The sequence below is a fragment of the Ochlerotatus camptorhynchus genome, unplaced genomic scaffold, assembly GCF_037179485.1.
Source record: "Ochlerotatus camptorhynchus isolate MF236.1 unplaced genomic scaffold, CSIRO-AGI_Acam_v1.1 ptg000083l, whole genome shotgun sequence".
In the NCBI taxonomy this organism is placed as follows: Eukaryota; Metazoa; Arthropoda; class Insecta; order Diptera; family Culicidae; genus Ochlerotatus; species Ochlerotatus camptorhynchus.
In genome coordinates, this window is record NW_027040573.1 from 1,284,183 (window position 1) to 1,306,819 (window position 22,637).

Below are 22,637 nucleotides of genomic sequence, written 5' to 3' on the forward strand. Positions count from 1 at the left end.
AATCAGCAAGCTGAGAAAAACGCATTTAAAGTTTGCTTCGCACCATTGCTTCTTATGTAATGAGACAACCCGTTCTGCTGTTTTCTCAACTTTTAATTTAACTAAGATCATAATTTTCTGAAAACAATGGCAGCTGTTACGAATATTTAAAACTTATGCTTCATTTTGTACAATTTTTCGAGTATCCTACAATCGTATCAAAAATGAAAAAAAAAAGTACTCGATGCAAATAACAGCTGCGTCTACATTTAATAATTTACTGGTTAGTTTCACGTTCGGTTTTTAATAAAACATTTATGTAGATAGAAAAGTCATAATATGATCTAAAAATGACCTAAAAATATTATTATAGTTCCAATACTTTACAAAACCAAATAGTTCAATACACTCATCGCATTATTGAATTACAACCCTACATTAGGCCTATTCGCATGACAACCCCACACAATCAGTGAGTTGTTGAGTGATTTACTTTTTACGCGATGAATGAATATCTTTCTGAAACAAAGTCGGGCAGTGTTTCTTTGCTTTTGTTAAAATTACCGCAACAATGGCCAAGTTCAAGAACATTTTTACGAACATATTTACTAAGTCGAATTCTAAACTTGAAACCGATGCGGCAGTCATACCAGACAGATCTAATGACAATAAAGATGATAAGAATGAAAATGCAAGTAGTGTGCACAATGTTGCAGCAACCACGGAATCGCCAGAGGTCAATCTAACCCTCAGTGCATCATCATCCGGTCATCAGACGAATGCAATTGTCCCGGAAACACCACCAGATCTGCAACTACAGCCAGTGAACCCAACGGCAGGGCCGTTGACGCAGAACATAGTAAACAATGTACAAAACAATGCTCTAACAGCACCTCAGACATCGATAACCAATGCAACAGGTGTCCAGGTTTATCAAATAAAAAACGCCAGGAACGTGCACATAGGTAATAGCTTTACCTTCAACTCACCCAACACCGAAGAAGATCGTGCAAGGCCACCCAGCAATATGAATGGCCCAGTGAAATGGGCAAATCTAAAGCTTTCCGATACAATAAAACAAATGATGGATTGTGAAGACGAGTTGGATACTGACATGATGATCACCGTATCTCGACATTTGGGTTACGAATGGAAGCACTTCGCGAGGACTTTGGAATACTCTGAAGGACAAATTGAAGCATTTGAATGTGATAACGATACTCTATCTGAGGTAGGTTACTCTTTATGTGTACATCAAAGCAATTAATTTGAGCTGGATCTTATTTTAGAGAATCTACCAATTTATTTTGGATTGGTCCCGCAATGATGATGAGCCGTCTTTTGGAAAGATGGTTAAACTGTTGTGGGAACACAAACACAAGGAAACGGTTTACCACATGAAGTTATTGTGGAAAAAACGAAGACAGAATCAAGTCGATTGAGATTTCAGACGATTTTTCCCTGAAAACAGGGAAATCCCATTGTGTTGCATACGTCGTCAGAACATGCAACATATATGTTGTTGCATTGCAGTGTTATGATGCGACAGATCATCAGCGACGACATTCCATACGGAAAAAAGTGCCTTAATAATGTTAACTCATTCGTATGTAAAATCTGGGCTGTTTATCAACATGTTGAGGTGAAAGGGGACGCAGAACATTTTGCATAAAATTAATAGCAGTTTTTCACGTTTTAAACTGAAATTCTGTTGCTGAAAATGTGGTCACTGTTTTCTACTTGCCAAGCGGAACACAGTGAACACATTTTCATTTACAGAATTTCGGTTTTGAACGAAAAAACTGCTTTTGAATTTTTCTTTCTTCCTCTAAATATGTTTAACAAAATGTATATTTTTTATAAACTTTTTAATAAAATAAGAGAAAAATACGACTATAACTTCGAAATAATGTGTTATACTGAGCAAGGAAATTCCAAGATTACGGCCACCGACAATGAACCACTTCGTCATCAGGGATATAGTTAGGGGTTGGTCCCCACCAAAGGCGACATAGTAAAGGAGTGCATTCCAAAAGTTTCTGTCAAGAAACTTTTTTACTACATTAATTTCATTGACATAAATTCAAACGGCGTAATTCCAAGGCTATTCTGCTGCGAAAAACTGGAATGATTTCTAAATACTTCCATGGAGAATATCAAGGAAATTGTGAAAAAAAAATGTTTACAGGTGTTAAATGTTCAAAGGAAATTTCACAGGAGCTCTGGATACCTGGCAAGTTCGGCTGTTGGAGATTTTACCGAACTGGAACAGAGAAAAGCGAAATGGAACGTTGCGAAACGGAACGCAGAATCAAAACAAAACATTAAATAAGGCCACCATAAGAAAAAAAACTCGTTTTTTAGATGTGTGTCGTTCAGATTAACGGTGGTCCACAGTATTGGAATTTCTGTCAGTCAGGCGTCTTAACAGGTCTTATCCACCACCGATTGTACCGGTTTTTCGGTATGGACAATTCAACCGTAAAAAACCGGTATTGGACAATTTTGTATGAAAATTGAAATGCTACACAGCAAAAAAATTATTTTGATATCACATCAAAGTGGATGCACTACAATCATGTCGAAAACTTCATGTAATTTTTATGACCACATAAATAAACAAATGCAGTAAAAGCAGCGTAATGTCAGTTCATGCATTGTATTAATGATAATTTTGTCCTTTTTAGCAAGTAATATTACACCATATTTTCGACATGATTGTAGTGCATCCACTTTGACGTGATATCAAAATTATTTTTTTGCTGTGTATTTATAATCAGGAAATATGCAATATTCCATCTATAAGTTGTGTTTCCGAAATTATTGTGTCCTCATAGCACATCCCAAGTCATAATATATAAATGATATAAAAATTCGGAATCCCTATATTAACCTTATATCACCTTATATTTCATAAAGACATGAAGTTAATTATTTTAAAAAAATAGTAAAAAAGCTAAAGATGGGCAAACAAAAGATACAAAAATTAAGCGAGACTCGAGAACAAGAAATAAATAGATTTAAAATAAATTCGTCGGTGCTTATCTCTATAAAAAAAATGAAATGGTGTTTGCATGTCATGCTATAACTCGAGAACGGATTGGCGGATTTGCAGGATTATTTTTTATTTTGTTCGTCTTGGGCTCCGACGGGTTTATATATCAAACAACTAGACAGTACGTCGTTTACCGGGTCAGCTAGTATTTCATAAAGATATAAAGTTAATTATTAAAAAAAATAGTAAACAAAAAACTTAAAGATGGTCAAACAAAAGATGCAAAAATGAAGTAAGACTCGAGAACAAGAGATAAGTAGATTTAAAATAAATTTCTTCGCTAATCTATGGCTATCAATGAAAACAAGACTGGTGATTCTCGGCTGGATTTTGTTTTAGCGGTGTATGTACACACAAAAAACAAAAATTGTATCTTTAAAAATTTTAACATTTCAAATTAAAAGTTTCTCGAATTTGGTAGTTTTAACTACGAATATTTTCAAAATGAATTGTTCTTCTTTGGTTTGAAAGTTTTTCTTTCACTATCGACATGGTATTTTAAAAGTTCATACTTTTAAAACAAAAAGTATACAACTGTCAAGATCACCTCTTGAAAATCTCATTGTCATGGTCCAAAAATCCAATAGGGCATATAGTATGAGAATCAAACCGCAGAAAATTAGTCGTGCATCTTGCAGTTCCAGGAACCGATTCCGGTACCAGAGGCAATTAGAAAGAGTAAAGTTTTCGCAGAAGGTAAGATTGCAACAGATATTTCGAGAGTGGTTTTCAAAAACTAAATGATTATTTTCCAGATCGCCAGCATATTGGGACGTTAGAGCACACTGCAGAGATTTTCTTTGGCTATCAATAGAGTTTTCAATGTATCGCTGGAGGGATTACAGATTCCGTTCGTTTCTATAGGATACTGGTAAGATTTAGTCACACCAGGTTTCGCTGCTTATCGTCGGCCAGCAGTGTAAACAAGATGCAATTTCGTTGGACCAGGTCCACTGCATGTTGGAGCCTCGCGTCTGGGAGAAAACCTTCACCAAAGCCGTCCGCCAAAGAAAACATCCCTGATATTACCATCGTGATGTGAATGAAAAATAAAATATGTGTATATTAACAAAATATTTAAATAAATATAAATATTGGTTACGTTTCCTTTCATAAAAGCAATTAAATTAAAAATAATTCGTATTTGATATGAAAACTTATACTAATTACGGTGAAATAGCCTTCTTTTGAAGCAAAACTTTTCCAACGTCAATCTAAAAGTATTTGGTTTTTAGTTTGACAGTTCTACAATTCGATTTAAAAGTTTAAACTTTTAAAATTAATAATATGCTAAACTTTTGTTTTGACAGTTGGCTGACTTGCATTTTGAAAGTTAGATACTTTCTACCAAAAATAACCAATGCAAACTTTTAATTCTATCAACGGTTTTTTTAATTTTATCAATGATTATTTTTTGTGTGTACATTCTAAAAAATCCTCACGTCCGATTTACGTGAAATATCACGTAACTGATCTGTATTTTAAAAAATCTCAAATGTTACGCTACGTTAGTAACTTTGACCTGCATTACACGTCATGTCCACTAAAAATGTTGTTGAAATCGACCGGTTATTCACGTAAACAGATTTAGTGTATTTGTGTTTGTGTGTTTGTGTTTGCGTGATTTTCAGGTACGCAAAAAAAAAATCAATATGGCGTCACCAAGCGTGGTAGAAGAACACCTCAAAAATTCAAAATTTCCCAGCAGCTTGCAACAAATATTGGACGGTAAGGTAATGTGATTCATTTACATTAATTTATTTATGATAAATTATGTAGACTTTTTCTAGTTTTATAATTTCAGACGGTGGCATCAGCATTTTGAGTCTGCAAACAGTTATTAATATTTTGACGGAAATAAAAAATCTCAAAAACATTTCTACCTACTAAGTAGTCAATAATTTGCAATGTTATGAGTTAATATAAGTATCAATCTAAACACGTGGAATTTATATCTGCCCGAAGAAATTGCATAATATTGACTGCATCTACATATAAGTTCCATTATTCTCATTCAAAATTCACGTAAAAATTACGTGAAAACCCGAATTTATCCACGTATGGTGTGATCAGACCCTTCTTACTTATTCAAGTTTATTTATTTTATTGTCATTATCAGTGACCAAGCCCGTGTCATCCAGTGACGCTACGCCACTGCCTGGGGGTACCCGGAATATATCCGGGTGTAGTCTATTTGGTGAGGCTACCAATCACCTTATCATCGTATTTTAATGGGATTTAATGGGTTTTAATTCAATTCATATTCAAGCAACTTCCCCGGGGTACCCGTAACATGTCCAAGTGTGTCCAATGTGGTCTGGAACACTTAACACGACTTGCATTGATCTTATTTTTGAATTCTGTAGTAATTTGATGTGTCGCATGATGGTTTTGATACGTTTTCCGTTAAATCCAGCGTGAAGGCCCATATTCACCGGATCTTATTCCGGCCATATCTCCGGAACCGGTTCACCGATTTCAAAACCATTCAATAGCGTTCAATGGGACCCCAAGACCTATCATTTGGCGCCGAGTTTGTCCAAATCGGTTGAGCGGTTGCTGAGAAACGTGAGCGCATTCATTTCGTTACATACACACACACATACACACATACACACGTACACACACACACAGACATGTTCCGATCTCGTCGAGCTGAGTCGAATGGTATATGACACTCGGCCCTCCGGGCCTCGGATCGATAGTCGGTTTTTCAAGTGATATCTATACCCTTCTTTGTAAGAAGGGTAAAACATTTCAAACGAAGCGGAATATCACGTAAAAGTTTAATGAGAGAGTGAAGGATTAGTATTTTCCATTTAATTCCACTACTTTATTTGCTTATCCTTGACGGATACGCGTATTTCGTCTACAATGTGCAGACTTCTTCAGTGTCTTGTATTAATACTCGAGAGGATGCAGCATGGAGAAACAAGGTTCGGACGTACCTTAAGCTGACCCGCCTTTGTATGGAAGAGAACTACTTCTCTTTCCGAGGTAACTTCTACAAGCAGACGAAAGGAGCCCCAATGGGAAACCCCCTATCCCCCTTCTTGTGTGAACTTTTCATGGCCAACTTGGAGACAATCCTGAAGGAGAAAGGACTATTACCAAACCGTTGGTGGAGGTTTGTTGACGATATCTTCAGCGTAGTTAAACGGGAAGCCCTTCCACAAATTTTAGATGAGATCAACAGAATTCATAAGGATATCAAATTCACTCACGAGGTAGAAAAAGACGGGAAACTCGCATTTCTCGATCTTCTAGTCATCAGAGAATCGTCATCATCTTCCTCGCTTGAATACGAAATTTACAGGAAACCAACAAGCACCAAAAGAGTTATCCCCTATACTTCCAACCATTCGTTTCAGCAGAAAATGGCCGCCTTTCACCACATGATTCACCGAATGCAGACTCTTCCACTCAGCGATACAGGAAAGGTTAAGGAATTACAGTACATCTTCGAAACAGCAAGACTCAACGGATACAAGGAGACCACAATCCAGGCAATCATCGATAAAAAAGCGAGAATTCTACAAAGGAGATTATTTACAACCCTCACCACAGCACCTGAACCATTGAAACGAGTGTCCGTTCCATTTGATCAAGATATTACTTGTAAACTAAGACCACAGTTAAAACAATTCGGATTAGATTTAGTTTTCACCAGTAGACATAACCAGTTGAAATCATTGTTAGGATCCACTAAAGACCCAGTTAATGTTTTAGGTAAAGCAGGTGTATATAAAATAAGCTGTAATCATTGTAACAAAGTATATGTAGGACAAACCAAGAGAACTTTAGCAACTAGATTTAAAGAACATATAGCGGAGGTTAATAAGGCCAAAAAGCAAGAGGAAAAAGGCCTAACATATGATTTCAAATCAAAGGTTGCAGAACACATCTTCACAGAGGACCACCAACTATCGACGGAGGACATCACGATTTTACGAACCGTATCTACACCATGGAAATTGGATGTTGCAGAAAGCCTCGAGATCAACAAACAACGTAATTCAACTTTACTCAACAGGGATCAAGGAAACGGACACACATGGCTTTTCAAGTTACTACCTAGGACACATCAACGAGTAAGCAGCGGAGTACCTGTTCCTATAGAAAATTAAATTAAATTTTACCTAGTTTCTAAGTGAAAATGTACCTGTGTTAATATATATTCGGTAAATGCGATGTTTTTCTTCAGTCGAGTATTAATACAAGACACTGAAGAAGTCTGCACATTGTAGACGAAATACGCGTATCTGTCAAGGATAAGCAAATAAAGTAGTGGAATTAAATGGAAAATACTAATCCTTCACTCTCTCGTTATACAGGTATTCCACTAAGACGCCCACATTCATCAGGACGTAAAAATTACCAGTTTTCCAGCAGTATTCACCCCGATTTCACGTAAGCAGTACGTGGAAATCAGGTCTTATTTACCTGAATAATTACGTAGATAATCGAAGTTGAGTTTTGATCGGCTATGTGCAATTCCGGTAAAAGTTACGTGAAAAATAGGGTGGACGAAAACCACCTATGTTTTCACGTAAATCGGACCTGAAGATTTTTTAGAGTATAGCCAGTTAGACCACAGACAAACATACATAACACTCACATGTTGTTCATCGAATAAGCATTTAACGGTCAATTTAAAAGTATCGTAGTTGGTAGTACCGGCACTTGCGGCGCACATAGTCAATTCCCTTGCGTTTGACGTTTACACACTACCGCCATCTGTTCAGCGTACTACTCACCACAGTGTACTCAACAGATGGCGGTAATGTTTTAGCGACGATGTTTTACAGTGTTACGCCTGTTTGTCTGTGGTTAGACCCTTACCACAGACAAACAGACATAACACTCGCAAGTTGTTCATCGAACAAGCATTTAGCGATCAATTTAAAAGTATCGTAGTTGGTAGTACCGCCACCCGTGGCGCGCATAGTCAATTCCCTTGTGTTTGACGTTTACACACTACTGCCATCTGTTCAGCGTACTACCAACCACAGTGTACTCAACAGATGGCGATAATGTTTTAGCGACGATGTTTAACAGTGATGAATATTCAATGTGTTATGTCTGTTTGTCTGTGCCCTTACCAAGTGAAATCACGATTTATAAACCATTTATTAAAGTATTATTATTGCGTGAATGCTATACACTATCTGAACATAGGTTGCAAAGAGGGGGAGCGACACATCCACAGTTCTGATGCAATACAACCTCAAAACAACGACGCCGGTGGTGTAGTGGTAAGCGTGATTATCTCTCACCCCAGCAGGCCTGGGTACAATCCCAGTCGGCGCCGCCGGGATGTTCTGAGGCATAACATCTCTTATCACGCCTTCCTTCGGATGGGAAGTAAAGGCGTTGGTCCCCGGTTCATGAGTTGATGGGTCGATAGGTAGGGTCCAGGTGTGGGAGCTGCCTTCCTGGCACGTCGGTAGCATTGGTGCTCAGCACGGAAAACAAGATCGACGGAAAAAACGAACCAAAGGAAAAAAAAAAAAACCTCAAAACGCATCCCAATCCACATCACGAAAAATTCCCATCTTCACTTCTACACATCCCACTACAAGATATCCTCAAAAACTACTGCTTGAACTACAAGTTTTAAAAATCTGAATCAAATCGAGATTAAGGAAACTTTTTTTATGATCGATAGAATGTAGGAGTGTTTATTTTTTCTCGTATTTAATCCGGATTCCCCATACAAAATTCAAACTAAAAGCGCCAGCTCATCTTACAACCAAATGAGCTAAAACTTTCAGAGAATGGTTTTCTCATCTAAAGGCACAAATCTAGAGGTTGGCCCGTGGAAAATTAGATTTTTTTTTATTTTTGTGGGCCAGTCTAATGGTTCATGGACTTCGCGTTGAACAGGCTTGAACTAAGTTCATGGAGTTGGGATTTATTTAATGAAAATGTGATTTACTCGATCACGTTTACGGGAACTAAGTCATGCACCCATATTCTCGTTTTCGTTCGAACCGTGTTTTCCATACAAAAAAAAAGTTTTTTTTTGTATGGAAAATACGGTTTGACAAATACGACAAATACCAAAACTAGTTGAATGTTTCTTCTTCACATTTTGCCCGACCGCCACTTATAGATGCATATCCCTAATAAACGGGTGCCATACACTAACAATATCATTGATGGTACGAGTCAGGATGATACCCAGAATTGGTGGTTTGGCGCTTCTTATGGTTATTGCAGAGTCATTCAAGCTTAAATCTCAGATTGTGTAAAATTCCATAACCGTTGATTTAAATGAAATATTCAAGTAGCAATAATCAACCAGATGGCACTAGACCGGGCACTAGACGCTACTCTCATTGACCTGTCATAAGTTTGTTTTTGTTTTGATTTGTTATTTCAAAAAATGAGAACAGAATACATACGACTGTAAGTACTTGTATACGAATCCGCTCTGTCCGGATTGCCTGAAAAATTTCTTCTCGGAGATTCGGCGACGTTGCGGGTTTAACGATGCCTCAAATGGATATCAGTTCAGTAGTGCCTTCAAATACGCTATGTTGTCTTCTGCAAACGAAACATTTTTTTTTTTTTTTTTTTTTTTTCCTTTGGTTTGTTTTTTCCGTCGATCTTGTTTTCCGTGCTGAGCACCAATGCTACCGACGTGCCAGGAAGGCAGCTCCCACACCTGGACCCTACCTATCGACCCATCAACTCATGAACCGGGGACCAACGGCTTTACTTCCCATCCGAAGGAAGGCGTGATCAGAGATGTTATGCCTCAGAACATCCCGGCGGCGCCGACTGGGATTGAACCCAGGCCTGCTGGGGTGAGAGGTAATCATGCTTACCACTACACCACCGGCGCCGTTGAAACGAAACATTTGATGAGGGAAAAAACTGCCAAAACGCCGGGCTGCAGCCTCTTTTGCATGGAGACGATCTTGAAGAACTTTACTAAGAAGCTGTAGCCACACTTTCATTCGAAGTTGAAGAACGTGACCTCGACACTCCTGTTGTTGCACAGAGAAAGGAGCTCAACGGGTTTATGTTCTTGGAATTGGGATTTCCAAACTGCCTCACGAAAAATGCCGTGCTAAGCTGAAAGCGTTGACTATTCATTTTCTAGATTAAAATCCCGGGCCTCATCACGAAACGTTGATATCCCAAATAATACACTTCGCGCTATCGGGCTGATAGCATTTGCTGCATTCAAGCAAAATTTTCGGAAATTTTTGTTTGAGAACAGAAAAGGTGGGAAAACTTGTTTAAAAGCATAAATATGTTGCTTGCGAGCACTTTGACAACGTAGTTTGCAAGGCTTGCTTTGCTAGATTGATTGACTTCATTTACAACACTCTCATTCAAGGCTTCCTGAGAAATGTTCGATTCAAAAATAAAGTAGCAGCGAACAATAAGCGTGAAACAAAGCGAAATCGTAAAACAGTTCGAATTAATTTGCCACAACGTGCTTAATTAATTGATAGAAGGTTTGCCAAAAATATTGTTATGTTTTGAAAAGTTGTCAAAACTTTTATTTTTCGAGTTGTCTAGTATGAAAACTTACAATAAAACATTGTTGTACACTTGTTCATTATAAAGGTGCCAAACATTTATTGTGTCACGCAAAATCCATTTGTCATGAGATGATAGTCTGTCAATTTTACTGTGGCAATTTTTAACCTACGTGGCGCTAGTGAGCAAGTGATTTCTAACGTATTCTGGTTTCAAAATTTACACAAAATTATTGATAAAATTTGTACTTGCTTGAATGTCTGTCTGCGGTTATTGTTTATGCGGAATGTTTTTTTGAAAAAGGTCATCGTTTGATATTTTGGACTAAAACCCCTTGCGTCACCTTTAGATGTTAATGCAAAAGCTCATTTATTAGGGTAAACGCTCCTATTGTTGCAGTACGTTAGAAGCGTTAGGTTCCTATAGTTGTGTATGGAGATGGAGACTCCGTACACAACTATAGGAACCTAACGCTTCTAACGTACCGCAACTATAGGAGCGTTTCCCCTATATGTTACTTAATTAGTCCCAATAATCATCTTCCACATGGGAAAACATGTTTCGGGAGGATTTTGAAAAAATAAAGCCCCACCTATTTTGTGAAGGGTTTCCATAAGTTGCAAATGCTTTGTACCATACTGTAGTAGTAGAAGTAGCGTGAGTTCTGTGCCGTGAGCAAACTGTTGTACAGTGAGAAAAAACCGAAACGTTTCTATTTTCACTTACTCTCAAAAGGCCTTAGTTAATGTGCCTTTTGTTATTGTGCACCTATTTTGCGGTTTTAAAATTACTTGAATAAAATCCACTATCTTTATTATCGAGAATTCGAACAATGGAGCTTTCAGATGCCGTTCAAAATGGGTTAAAGATGCTGACAGACTCAAATAGCAGTTCGAAAATAATAAATAAAGCGTTCAACACCATAAGCAACCCCGGAAAAGGTAAATTTTATATTACTAAGATAAACTTGGGAAATAGGTAGTGTATGTGTGTTTTTATCTACAGAACCCATTGCTGGTGGTGAACAATATGCATTGACTACCGTGCTTGTACTGGCCTGTAAGCACGATTATGATGACCAACAGCTTCGTCAATTGCTCGAAACATACATCCCAAGTTCCGATATTGTCGGTAGGATCATATCAAAATATTCAATATTCCGAGATACATGCACTCCAAAGAATGCCGAGTACGGTATAGCACTGCCTCATGTTACCGATGCCAATTGGACACTTCGCTCGGATTTATCATCATCGAGTTACTCGATTTTGGCAGGAAATCTCAGTTTCAGTATTGAACTGGAGTCATTAAATTACGAAACAAACGAAAAGCAACCAGTGGTACGATTTACCTGCACTCCGGAAGAGCTACAACTATTCATAAATAAACTGAAAGATATAGAGCTGAATTGTGATAAACTAACGAAACAATAGTAAAGATTCTGCAATACTCTATATGATACTTAACAACTTTAATAATGTGAAAATACCAAACCTGCCACTAACACGTTCCATTTTCTATTAACATTTTTATACGAGAGTTTGAAACACTAAAACTCAAGTCGTCGCCAGCTTAGTGATAACGGCGCCGGTGGTGTAGTGGTAAGCGTGATTACCTCTCACCCCAGCAGGCCTGGGTTCAATCCCAGTCGGCGCCGCCGGGATGTTCTGAGGCATAACATCTCTGATCACGCCTTCCTTCGGATGGGAAGTAAAGCCCGTTGGTCCCCGGTTCATGAGTTGATGGGTCGATAGGTAGGGTCCAGGTGTGGGAGCTGCCTTCCTGGCACGTCGGTAGCATTGGTGCTCAGCACGGAAAACAAGATCGACGAAAAAAAAAAAAAAAAAAAAAAAAAAAAAAGCCAGCTTAGTGATACGGTTGCATCATGTGTTTCGAATGTCAATCTCGAGTGGTATATGTTCATTAAGTTGGAAATTTGTACATATGTTTTCTGTATGCAAAAAGGAAAGTAGTGGATAACTATCGTGTAATCACCACATCGTTGTACGCAATATCGAAGTTATTAGAGTTAGTCATCATCTTCGATAATTGATTTCAACCTGCCACGACTGATGCGATAGAGACATTTCGCTTCTTTTTTCTGGCTTTCCCCATTAGGGCCTGTTCATAAACTACGTAGACAATTTTTTGGGATTCTTGACCCCCCCCCCCTCCCCCTGCGTAGACAATTGTCCATACAAAATTATTAAAATTTGTATGGGCCGTGGATAATTGCCAACCCCCCCCCCCCCTAAACTGTCTACGTAGTTTATGGACAGCCCCTTAGGGCTACCATTGAGTCTGTCGCTTAAAAAAAAAAAAAAAAATGCTCGTTTCAATTCATAATCCAATTTGCCCTTCGATATACTGCCGATGAACACATAATTTTCCCATGTGTATATGAAACACAATAGCACATGGGACAATTAAGCGTCGACCGATAGTATTGATAAACTAAGCAAAGGATTTCTCATTATTTTTCAAAGGAAACAAAACCACATTTCAATCCAAGCATTACAAGATTGCATCTCTAATTCACGTGTTCCAAAAGAAAGTTAAACCGACAAAAACCTTAAATGTAACTTACTTCAGCGTGTAGATTACTTATCCGCTTTCTGTGCCAGCTTCTCTTTCTTGGCCGCTTCCGCTTCAGCTTCCGCCTTTTCATACTTAGCAATGAGAGCATCGACCTCAGTGCTTGAGAGAATCTTGATAACGGTGTTGTTGTTCTCCCTAGTCAGGACTGCCATTTCGACTAAAATATGCAAATGTTAATGTACTTCTAGCCTTAATAAATGTAACCGAGGAATAAACTTACTTTTTTCCGATGTCAGCTTAGTCATGTCCAAAGTTTTTGATAGAACTTTTACTGCAAGATCTTGTGCCTGAACCAGTGTTATTTCGTTATCTCCCAGTTCTTGCTTCAGCGCAGATACGGCTGCCTAAAATAGTTATCAAAAAAATATATTCCAATAAGGCACACATCAAAATTATGTACATATTATCAAGGTTACTAACCGCAGAATTGTTTCCAATACAAGTGGCTTTCCACCCACCATAGTTTCCGCTGGGATCAGACTGGTACAGTTGATAACCGTAATGTTTATCCCATCCCATATACAGAATGGAAACACCGAATGGCCGCTTTCCTCCGTATTGAGTGTACGCTTGTTTAACATCGCAAAGGTGCGAAACCAGCTGCTCACAGGGCATAGCCTCTCCGTAGTTCAGCTGATAACGCTGAGCAATCACTCGAAGTAAATTCGTCAGCACATTGGCATCGGAGGTTATTCCGGCAACGGAACAGACCATATCCCTGAAATCAAATAAATTTGTAACTATACATGTTTGCAGTTTATTCGAAAACTTATTTTTTACGTACTCATTCAGTTTGTAAATTTTCTCCGAGAAAATTACACTATCCAGCAGTTTGTTGGTATTCCTTCTTTCTGCTGCTAGTAAAATGCCATCCTTAGCTAATATCCCCAATGAAGTACCGGCATGTGAAATTGCTTCCATAGCATATTCCACCTGGTATAATCGGCCTTCCGGCGAGAAAATCGTAGTTCTGGAATCATACCGACGAGCCTAGCACGGATGAAAGAAGTGATGTAGCACAAACAGAGTAAACCCTAACCTCAACTAACAAGCCGAAATAATTTTGTAATAAATTGACAATTCACGGGAAACTTAGCTTAATTTGTCAAGTCAGTGTACTTACCATTACAACGAATCAATCAATTGGATCACAATGCTAGCAAATAACAGATTTTTTTCAATAGTTTAACGCGAAAACTCGAATGCAAGAAACATAAACAGTCACCGTCCGATGAAAGCAAAAATCATTCGTGATTGTTTGGAAATGTCACTTTTAATAGAGACGACCCTCGCGGTTTGACGTATCCGATTAACGAAAAAGCCTTTTTAATATGGACCAACAGGTCTGTGCCATAAAAAAGAGAGGAAAAAACCTTTTTGTGCACACTAAAAAAAACTGCTTTTGATATGCCGACGGCGAAAAGACTTTCACCAACAATCAATACGAAACTACCGATTTTAAATTGGCTCACTACTTGACTAGCCTATTGGTCCCAAGCAAACGATTAAAGTACCCCATTCTAGTCGAAATTCTAGTACTACACAATGTTTGTTTTGATTCGCTATGAAAGTTTGACAGATAAAATTAGGGGTTAGTGGATTTTCCTATGTTTCGAAGGGTGAATCGATTAGCTTGGGACCGAAGAGAGTACTAGAGCTGAGCCAAAAAGTTGAGCACGTTTCTTCGGGACCTTCTAGTCTTAGAGTTACCTCTATGCTTTCACCAACCGGTGGAAACTAGAAATACTCAGAGGGAGAGATGGGCGGAGAAAACAAAATACAATTCGTCAGCAGGGATTTGTTCCTAAATTATCTTGCAACCCTTGCTAGGAGCTAGCATTTCAAATGTCTGATTTTAGATTAGATTTACGAGCAAGATATTAATTGATTGCAAGTAATATTTTGCACATTTCTTGGTGCAATTCATTATTCAACGAAGATCAATTCCGGAGAACTTTGAGATTAGGGCGTAATTGCATTTGAAAACAAACACAACAATCGCTGATTTCTCGCAAATTAATGCTTAATCCAAAAAATTAACAGCACAAACAGGTAGATAACTGATTCCTCTATCACACAGAAAAAAAAGTTCTTGAATATTACATCCAAGTCAATCCATCGGTTTTGTAATATAACGTTGTACGATGTACATCGATTTTGCGAACAAAATTACATCCATTGATTTTTTTTCTTTTTTCTTTATTACCGTGATTTTTAGCCGTAGGCTAGTTCATCACGTTATACAGCAGATGGTCAGGCTAGATCCCACAAACGAAGTGACAGACGCAGCGGCTCGAAAATTTTGGTGACTAACCTGCTATTTCAATTTTTCAGTGTACCACATGGCAACACCACTACTACTAGATCGTACCACATGACAACACTACTACTGGATTGTACTAGCATTTTCACCAAATGTATTAGAATGTTTTGGTTCTATCTCTTTCACTCTATTAAAAACTGAAATGCATAAAAAAAATGACAAAATGATACACTCTTTGCACACTGTCAAAGAATCATTGTACACCAAATCAACTTTGTTCAAATCAAAACAAAAAAACTAACCCATCTGGTGGATGATGACACAAGCTTCCAAGAAAATTCTATTACAGTGAACCACATTATTTTAATGGATTTCTTCGCCAGTTAGTCGTCTGTCACTTCGTTTGTGCTAGATTGTGCCTAAAAATAGGTTTCAATTTGACATGAACGTGACGTACTCTAAGACCACTGGGTCCCGAAGAAAATCATTATTATTTTTGGCTCACTCAGTACCAGAACAACGGTCCCAAGCAGTTCCAAGCTATTTCACTCACCCCTGCATGTTCTGCATGAATCCACACTCCCCTGATGTTATCTGTCAAACTTTCATAGCGAATCAAAACAAACATAGTGTAGTAATAGAATTTCAACTAGAATAGGGTACGTTAATCGTTTGCTTGGGACCAATAGGCTACTAAAGTGGTGAGCCAATTTAAAATCGTTAGTTTCGTATTGATTGTTGGTATAACCGGCTCTGATTACCCAACGAATGAGACAGACAACATTTTAAAAACTTAATGTACGGTGAGGATTAAATCGGTAGAGTGAGGACTGGGTACTAGAATTTCGACTAGAATGGGATAAGTTAATCGTTTGGTTGGGACCAATAGGCTAGTCAATTAGTAAGCCAATTTAAAATCGTTAGTTTCGTATTGATTGTTGTTATAACACTGTAGTCTGAACAAGGCATTACCATAGAGGTAACTCTAAGACCACTGGGTCCCGAAGAAAATCATTATTATTTTTGGCTCACTCAGTACCAGAACAACGGTCCCAAGCAGTCCCAAGCTATTTCACTCACCCCTGCATGTTCTGCATGAATCCACACACCCCTGATGTTATCTGTCAAACTTTCATAGCGAATCAAAACAAACATAGTGTAGTAATAGAATTTCAACTAGAATAGGGTACGTTAATCGTTTGCTTGGGACCAATAGGCTACTAAAGTGGTGAGCCAATTTAAAATCGTTAGTTTCGTGTTGATTGTTGGCATTACCACAAACGAAGTAACAGACGACTAACTGGGACCAATAGGCTAGTCAAGTAGTGAGCCAATTTAAAATCGTTAGTTTCGTATTAATTGTTGGTTATAACATGTTATAACCACAAACGAAGTGACAGACGGAGCGGCTTGAAAACTTTGGTGACTAACCTGCTATTTCAAATTTTCAGTGTACCACATGGCAACACCACTACTACTGGATTGTACCACATGGCAACACTACTACCAACAATCAATACGAAACTAACGATTTTAAATTGGCTCACCACTTTAGTAGCCTATTGGTCCCAAGCAAACGATTAACGTACCCTATTCTAGTTGAAATTCTATTACTACACTATGTTTGTTTTGATTCGCTATGAAAGTTTGACAGATAACATCAGGGGTGTGTGGATTCATGCAGAACATGCAGGGGTGAGTGAAATAGCTTGGGACTGCTTGGGACCGTTGTTCTGGTACTGAGTGAGCCAAAAATAATAATGATTTTCTTCGGGACCCAGTGGTCTTAGAGTTACCTCTATGCTACTACCACAAACGAAGTGACAGACGACTAACTGGCGAAGAAATCAATTAAAATAATGTGGTTCGCTGTAATAGAATTTTCTTAGAAGCTTGTGCCATCATCCACCAGATGGGATAGTATTTTTGTTTTGGTTTTGCACAAAGTTGATTTTGTGTACAATGATTCTTTGGCAGTGTGCAAAGAGTGCGTATCATTTTATCATTTTTTTATGCATTCCAGTTTTGAGTAGAGTGAAAGAGATAGAACCAAAACATTCTAGTACATTTGGTGAAAATGCTAGTTCAATCCAGTAGTAGTGTTGCCATGTGGTACAATCCAGTGGTAGTGGTGTTGCCATGTGGTACACTGAAAAATTGCAATAGCAGGTTAGTCACCAAAGTTTTCGAGCCGCTCCGTCTGTCACTTCGTTTGTGCTACTACTGGATTGTACTAGCATTTTCACCAAATGTATTAGAATGTTTTGGTTCTATCATGGTGGGTATATAAATGGTGATACAGCTTTGTCACTATATAGGCGAGGAGGTCGCGGGGGGGAAAAGTGCGGTTTTAGAGCAAATTGTAAACAAACTCGGTCGCTGTCCCATACAAAAATCCAACATGGCTGAATCATGAATTTGACACATTAGAACACCTATTTGTAGTCACCTTGGGTTCTATCTCTTTCACTCTACTCAAAACTGAAATGCCTAACAAAATGACAAAATGATACACTCTTTGCCTAGGGGCATCCCACTCTAAACTTTGTATTTCTCGCATTATACTCGGAAAGTTCTAACTGATATCTAAGATACCTGAAAATACTTAAAAATACTTAAGAAATATTTAGCTCTAGTTTGTTACCACCGTTGCTAGACAGATTTCATTGTTTATTTACCCGGTGTCATCTGGGATTTTGTGTGAGCGTATTTAGAAATTCAACTATTATTTTTAAATTTATTCCTTTTGTGTAGGAATCGAAGAGGAGACCATTTTGATTCAAGGAATATTAAATTGCCAAACTATTAACCTGTCATTCAAAGGAAGAATAAGGAGCTATTTGGAAAGTTATTGTAAAAGAAAGTGCATTTGAAAGCAAACCCTCGAAACAAATCAGTGCCAACATTTCAAAGGCGTAAATGCTTTTGTAAACAATGACTTGAGCCGTCAATTTCTCGCGAATGAAATCTTACCTCTCCAAAATTACTATGCTAGCTGGTAGAGGAAACATTTATCTACCTGGTGGTGTCATTATTTTTCATGAGTGAGCTTTTATTCGAGAAATCGATGGCTAAAGCCTTTGTTTACAAATGCAATTACGCCCCTTTGAAATGTTGGCACTGAAATTTGTCTATCCAAAAACCTTATCGATAGATGGTTTTTGGATAGACAAATTTGTTTCGAGGATTTGCTTTCAAATGCACTTTTTTTACAATAACTTTCCAAATAGCTCCTTATTCTTCCTTTGAATGACGGGTGAACCGGTTGGAGATGGATTTTTCGTCCGTTAGGATCTTTACCGTGGGATGATAACCTCAGGAATTTACGCTGATTGAAGCTGAATACGAAGTTGTGAAAGCTTTCCGCGCCATCCGTACTTATGGCATCCGGAAAGCCACATCTCCTAGATTTCCGCCGAATGAGTTTATTGTATAAGTGAATCACATTTCCTCGGAATTGAAACCTTCGATGCTCTCCTGGTTAAGGCTTATTATTAAGGCTGGACATGACGAACCAACATATCCGCTTTGTGTTAACGTCGGAATCGCTTTAAACATTGTTTGGGAAATTGTTTGAAATAAATTCATATGTTTTATTTTAAGATTATTTTACACGAAATGAGAAAAAATAAGTTACGTTTTTGAAGTACATCGTTTTATTTGGTATATCAATGGTTTGAAATTAATTATTATTACAGAACAGATTAATATCTTCCTTCTTATTCTTACTGGTTTCAATGCCTAAAAGTTAGAAAATCAAGTTGATTTCACATAAATCTTTCGGCTACTATCAGGATACTCATTCAACTCCCTCACCAGTCCGTGGCCAGTGGCAATTGCAATCAGTTCAATTTCAAGGCAGTTATGCTTCATTGTGTTTCTATTGCTCTCTGACAAATAACGAGCGTAGTCCTAGTATCCTAGTCAATAACTCCATACTCATGCAGCTTGCGGTAATTCTTAGCCGAAATTCCGTCCAACATACACTTTTATTATGGCAGTTCAGACTGGTAGGTTAGGAAGGTCAGTTTGAAATCTGGTTGTGAGTCTGGACGACAACGGCATCATTAACCTCCAGTTAAGCAATAGAATTCAAAAGTTTGATATCAGCCAGGTCGAAATCAAATAATTCTGATCGGATAAATTCTCGACACAACAGCAGTCCCTGCTCCAACTGGTTTGCTGAAAGAAAATTGTGTTTTGATGATCTATTTCATAAGTAGAATTAAAGTACTTACTCATAAACATGATTACACTGCTTCATTTAATTTTAACACATTAAAGTAATACATTGACGGAATATACAACAACATTAGAAACCGGTTACTACGATTAAAAAAAAAATCAAAAACTTAAAATACTTAAAAATACTTAAGAATACTTATCAGATACTTGGAAATACTTAATTGATACTAGAGCTTTAGTTCAGAGTGGGATGCCCCTAGCTCTTTGCACACTGTCAAAGAATCATTGTACACAAAATCAACTTTGTTCAAATCAAAACAAAAAAACTAATCCATCTGGTGGATGATGGCACAAGCTTCCAAGAAAATTCTATTACAGTGAACCACATTATTTTAATGGATTTCTTCGCCAGTTAGTCGTCTGTCACTTCGTTTGTGTTATAACTCTCCAGTCTGGACAGCGTTTAACTCGAAGACGAGAAGGTCCCGAAGAAACGAGCTCAACTTTTTGGCTCAGCTCTGGTACTCTCTTCGGTCCCAAGTTAATCGATGCACCCCTCCAAACATAGGAAAATTCGCGAACCCCTCATTTTAACTGTCAAAATTGCATTTCGAATCAAAACAAACATAGTGTAGTACTAGAATTTCGACTAGAATGGGGTACTTTAATCGTTTGCTTGGCGTCAATAGGCTACACAGAAAAAAAAGTTGTTGAATATTACATCCAAACTGCTGCAACCAGGTCAATCCATCGCTTGTGTAATATAACGTTGTACCAACAATCAATACGAAACTAACGATTTTTAATTGGCTCACTACTTGACTAGCCTATTGGTCCCAAGCAAACGATTAACGTACCCCATTCTAGTCGAAATTCTACTACTACACAATGTTTGTTTTGATTCGCTATGAAAGTTTGACAGATAAAATGAGGGGTTAGTTTATTTTCGAGGGGTGAATCGATTAGCTTGGGACCGAAGAGTTGAGCACGTTATTTCGAGACATTCTAGTCTTAGAGTTACCTCTATGGTTGTACGATGTACATCGATTTTGCGAACAAAGTTACATCCATTGATGTAATATTGTATCTGCTTTTCGCTATTATATCATTATATCATACATCAGCTTGAATTACATTGATTGATATTAATTTTTTTTTGCTGTGTACTCTTTATAAAATCCCTCCCCATGGATATGGAGGTTGACGGTACTGAAGCAAAGGGTTATGCTTAATTTCTTTATATTTGCAACGATGATGATTTCCTATAGTGACACATATCACCTTCTTAATGCTTCAGTATGCCTCAAACGATTAATTCTTGGTTGTTAATAGAACTTCCTTGATGAAATCGGCTGCTTCATGCAGACTGAGCAATTCTGATTATAGTATCAGATTTGTTCTGTATACAGAGGAACTGGGAGGGCTTATTAAAAACTTCTCACCAATAAAGTAATGATCTTCTAGTAAAATTTGCATATAATTTTATTTATATTTTATTTTATTTAAGCATATTATTTTTGTTACAGTCAATTCGCATTAGCATACGATACAAGAGATTTAATATTACTTGCTCGTTTTGCCGTAAAATAATCATAATTTATTTTACTTGTAATAACCTTTGAAAGTTTTTTTCAAGTTTTTTTTTTGTGTTCTGAAAATTTTCCCAGAAAGATAGGCAGAAAAAGTGTATCATGAAGAATGGTTGCATGCAGGGTTGCTTCCACTTACTTGCTATAGATTAGTGATTTTCGGAGTTGTGAATTCGTTAGATGTTGTAATGGAGATTTGTGTTGTTGGATGCGGGAGGAGATTGAAGGGCGGGTGTTTAACGCATAGAGCCTGTCAATTTCGCTTTCAGAGTGTCGCAGTCGGTGGTTCTATGATTCGTGAGCGCTTGTGATTCGTAGAATCGTTGTTTGTGACTGCAAGTGGATTTGGCGGGTTTTGTGTGTCAAACGCTTACTTTTTGGCATCTTCTTGTGTCTAACATGTGCAGAGTATCATTATAGCGTCTAATGGTTTTGAGATTCCTGGTTGCATGAGAATATCTTTTTGAGATTTTAGTATTCACGTTTTGTTTGTAGTTTATATTTTATTTCTTTCATGTACTTATCGTAAATAATAGTTATTCAATAATAGATAGTGCATCCATATATTCGTACTTTGACGCGAAGCGCTGTGGATTATGAGATGCTCGATGACCCTGGAGGGATCGATTTTGCTTACTTATTTAACCCCAAGCTCTTCCACAGTACAATAAATCGCTTACCTTAATCCCTACCTTATGGTCTTAGAGTTAACTCTATGGTATTATCGTATTATGCTATGTTCAGACTACAGAGTTATCGCATGTTATAAGCCTATCTTACTGATTTTTTCTTGTCGATAATTAATATAGCATATTATATGTCTATAGTTTGAACATAACATTAAAGCTAAGGGATGCTCTTTGAAGACTACTGGTCTACTGCCTGTTGTGTGTTGTCCGATGTCTAATGTTAAGTAAGTATTCAGTATATGCAACTTCTGGTTGAACCTTGGGTTGAAGACAGTGTCAGTGGTCTTTACAAATAGACACAAACTCAGACCGATAGTATCATTTGGATTAAGTATGCATTCCTATTTTTTGTTTCAGCTTATAAGTATTCATGTGTTTTATACCTTGATGGAGTATTCCACTGAAATACATTCTAATTTGAAGTTTCACAAGACTACCAAGCCGGAATTCCCAGCATTTAATTTATTTTTATCATAGTTATAAAATAAAATAATAGAAAAAATGAATTGTAATGGAAGACATTTGGTAGAGCTGAAATTATGTTTTGAAAGCGTATGATGATTTTTCTTTCTTTCTTTTCATGTGTCAATTTTTGTGTGTGGATTTTTCATTTTAGTTTGATTTGTATATACAAACGGATAAAACAGGTTCCATATTACGTCATAATGATCCAACCGCAGCGTGTGCTCTCTTAATTAAATTAGACTTATTTTGTATACCTGGTAGATGGAGCGCATCCACCTGCGTACCAAGTTGCATTCAAAAACGCATCTAGCCGGCTG

At 37.6% G+C, this 22,637-nt stretch overlaps 3 protein-coding genes across 3 annotated transcripts; 2 read left to right on the forward strand and 1 right to left on the reverse strand.

The window, feature by feature from the left end:
• The first annotated feature begins 461 nt into the window (after positions 1–461).
• On the forward strand, positions 462–1,615 carry imd (immune deficiency). The gene is made up of 2 exons (XM_065218043.1): positions 462–1,210; positions 1,269–1,615. Exons 1-2 carry the CDS (start codon positions 551–553, stop codon positions 1,419–1,421), a joined length of 813 nt encoding a protein of 270 aa, XP_065074115.1. The 5' UTR covers positions 462–550; the 3' UTR covers positions 1,422–1,615.
• Positions 1,616–11,327: 9,712 nt separating this feature from the next.
• LOC135698152 (COMM domain-containing protein 3) lies at positions 11,328–12,007 on the forward strand. The gene is made up of 2 exons (XM_065218044.1): positions 11,328–11,472; positions 11,537–12,007. Exons 1-2 carry the CDS (start codon positions 11,364–11,366, stop codon positions 11,962–11,964), a joined length of 537 nt encoding a protein of 178 aa, XP_065074116.1. The 5' UTR covers positions 11,328–11,363; the 3' UTR covers positions 11,965–12,007.
• A 1,024-nt stretch (positions 12,008–13,031) lies between these two features.
• On the reverse strand, positions 13,032–14,358 carry Prosalpha3 (proteasome alpha3 subunit). Its single transcript, XM_065218046.1, has 5 exons — positions 14,253–14,358; positions 13,914–14,119; positions 13,550–13,847; positions 13,350–13,473; positions 13,032–13,286 (listed from the first exon to the last, which is right to left on the reverse strand). The coding sequence occupies exons 1-5, from the start codon at positions 14,253–14,255 to the stop codon at positions 13,132–13,134; spliced, it is 786 nt and encodes a 261-aa protein (XP_065074118.1). The 5' UTR covers positions 14,256–14,358; the 3' UTR covers positions 13,032–13,131.
• Positions 14,359–22,637: the final 8,279 nt, after the last annotated feature.

Bases quoted from the DNA above. Each gene is read 5' to 3' on its own strand.
- LOC135698152 (XM_065218044.1), top strand. From the start codon at position 11,364: ATGGAGCTTTCAGATGCCGTTCAAAATGGGTTAAAGATGCTGACAGAC. The intron at 11,473-11,536 runs GTAAATTTTATA...TTTTATCTACAG, and splicing joins CATAAGCAACCCCGGAAAAG to AACCCATTGCTGGTGGTGAA.
- Prosalpha3 (XM_065218046.1), bottom strand. The intron at 13,848-13,913 runs GTACGTAAAAAA...ATTTGATTTCAG, and splicing joins AAAATTTACAAACTGAATGA to GGATATGGTCTGTTCCGTTG. The intron at 13,287-13,349 runs GTAAGTTTATTC...TGCATATTTTAG, and splicing joins TAAGCTGACATCGGAAAAAA to TCGAAATGGCAGTCCTGACT.
- imd (XM_065218043.1), top strand. From the start codon at position 551: ATGGCCAAGTTCAAGAACATTTTTACGAACATATTTACTAAGTCGAAT. The intron at 1,211-1,268 runs GTAGGTTACTCT...ATCTTATTTTAG, and splicing joins ATAACGATACTCTATCTGAG to AGAATCTACCAATTTATTTT.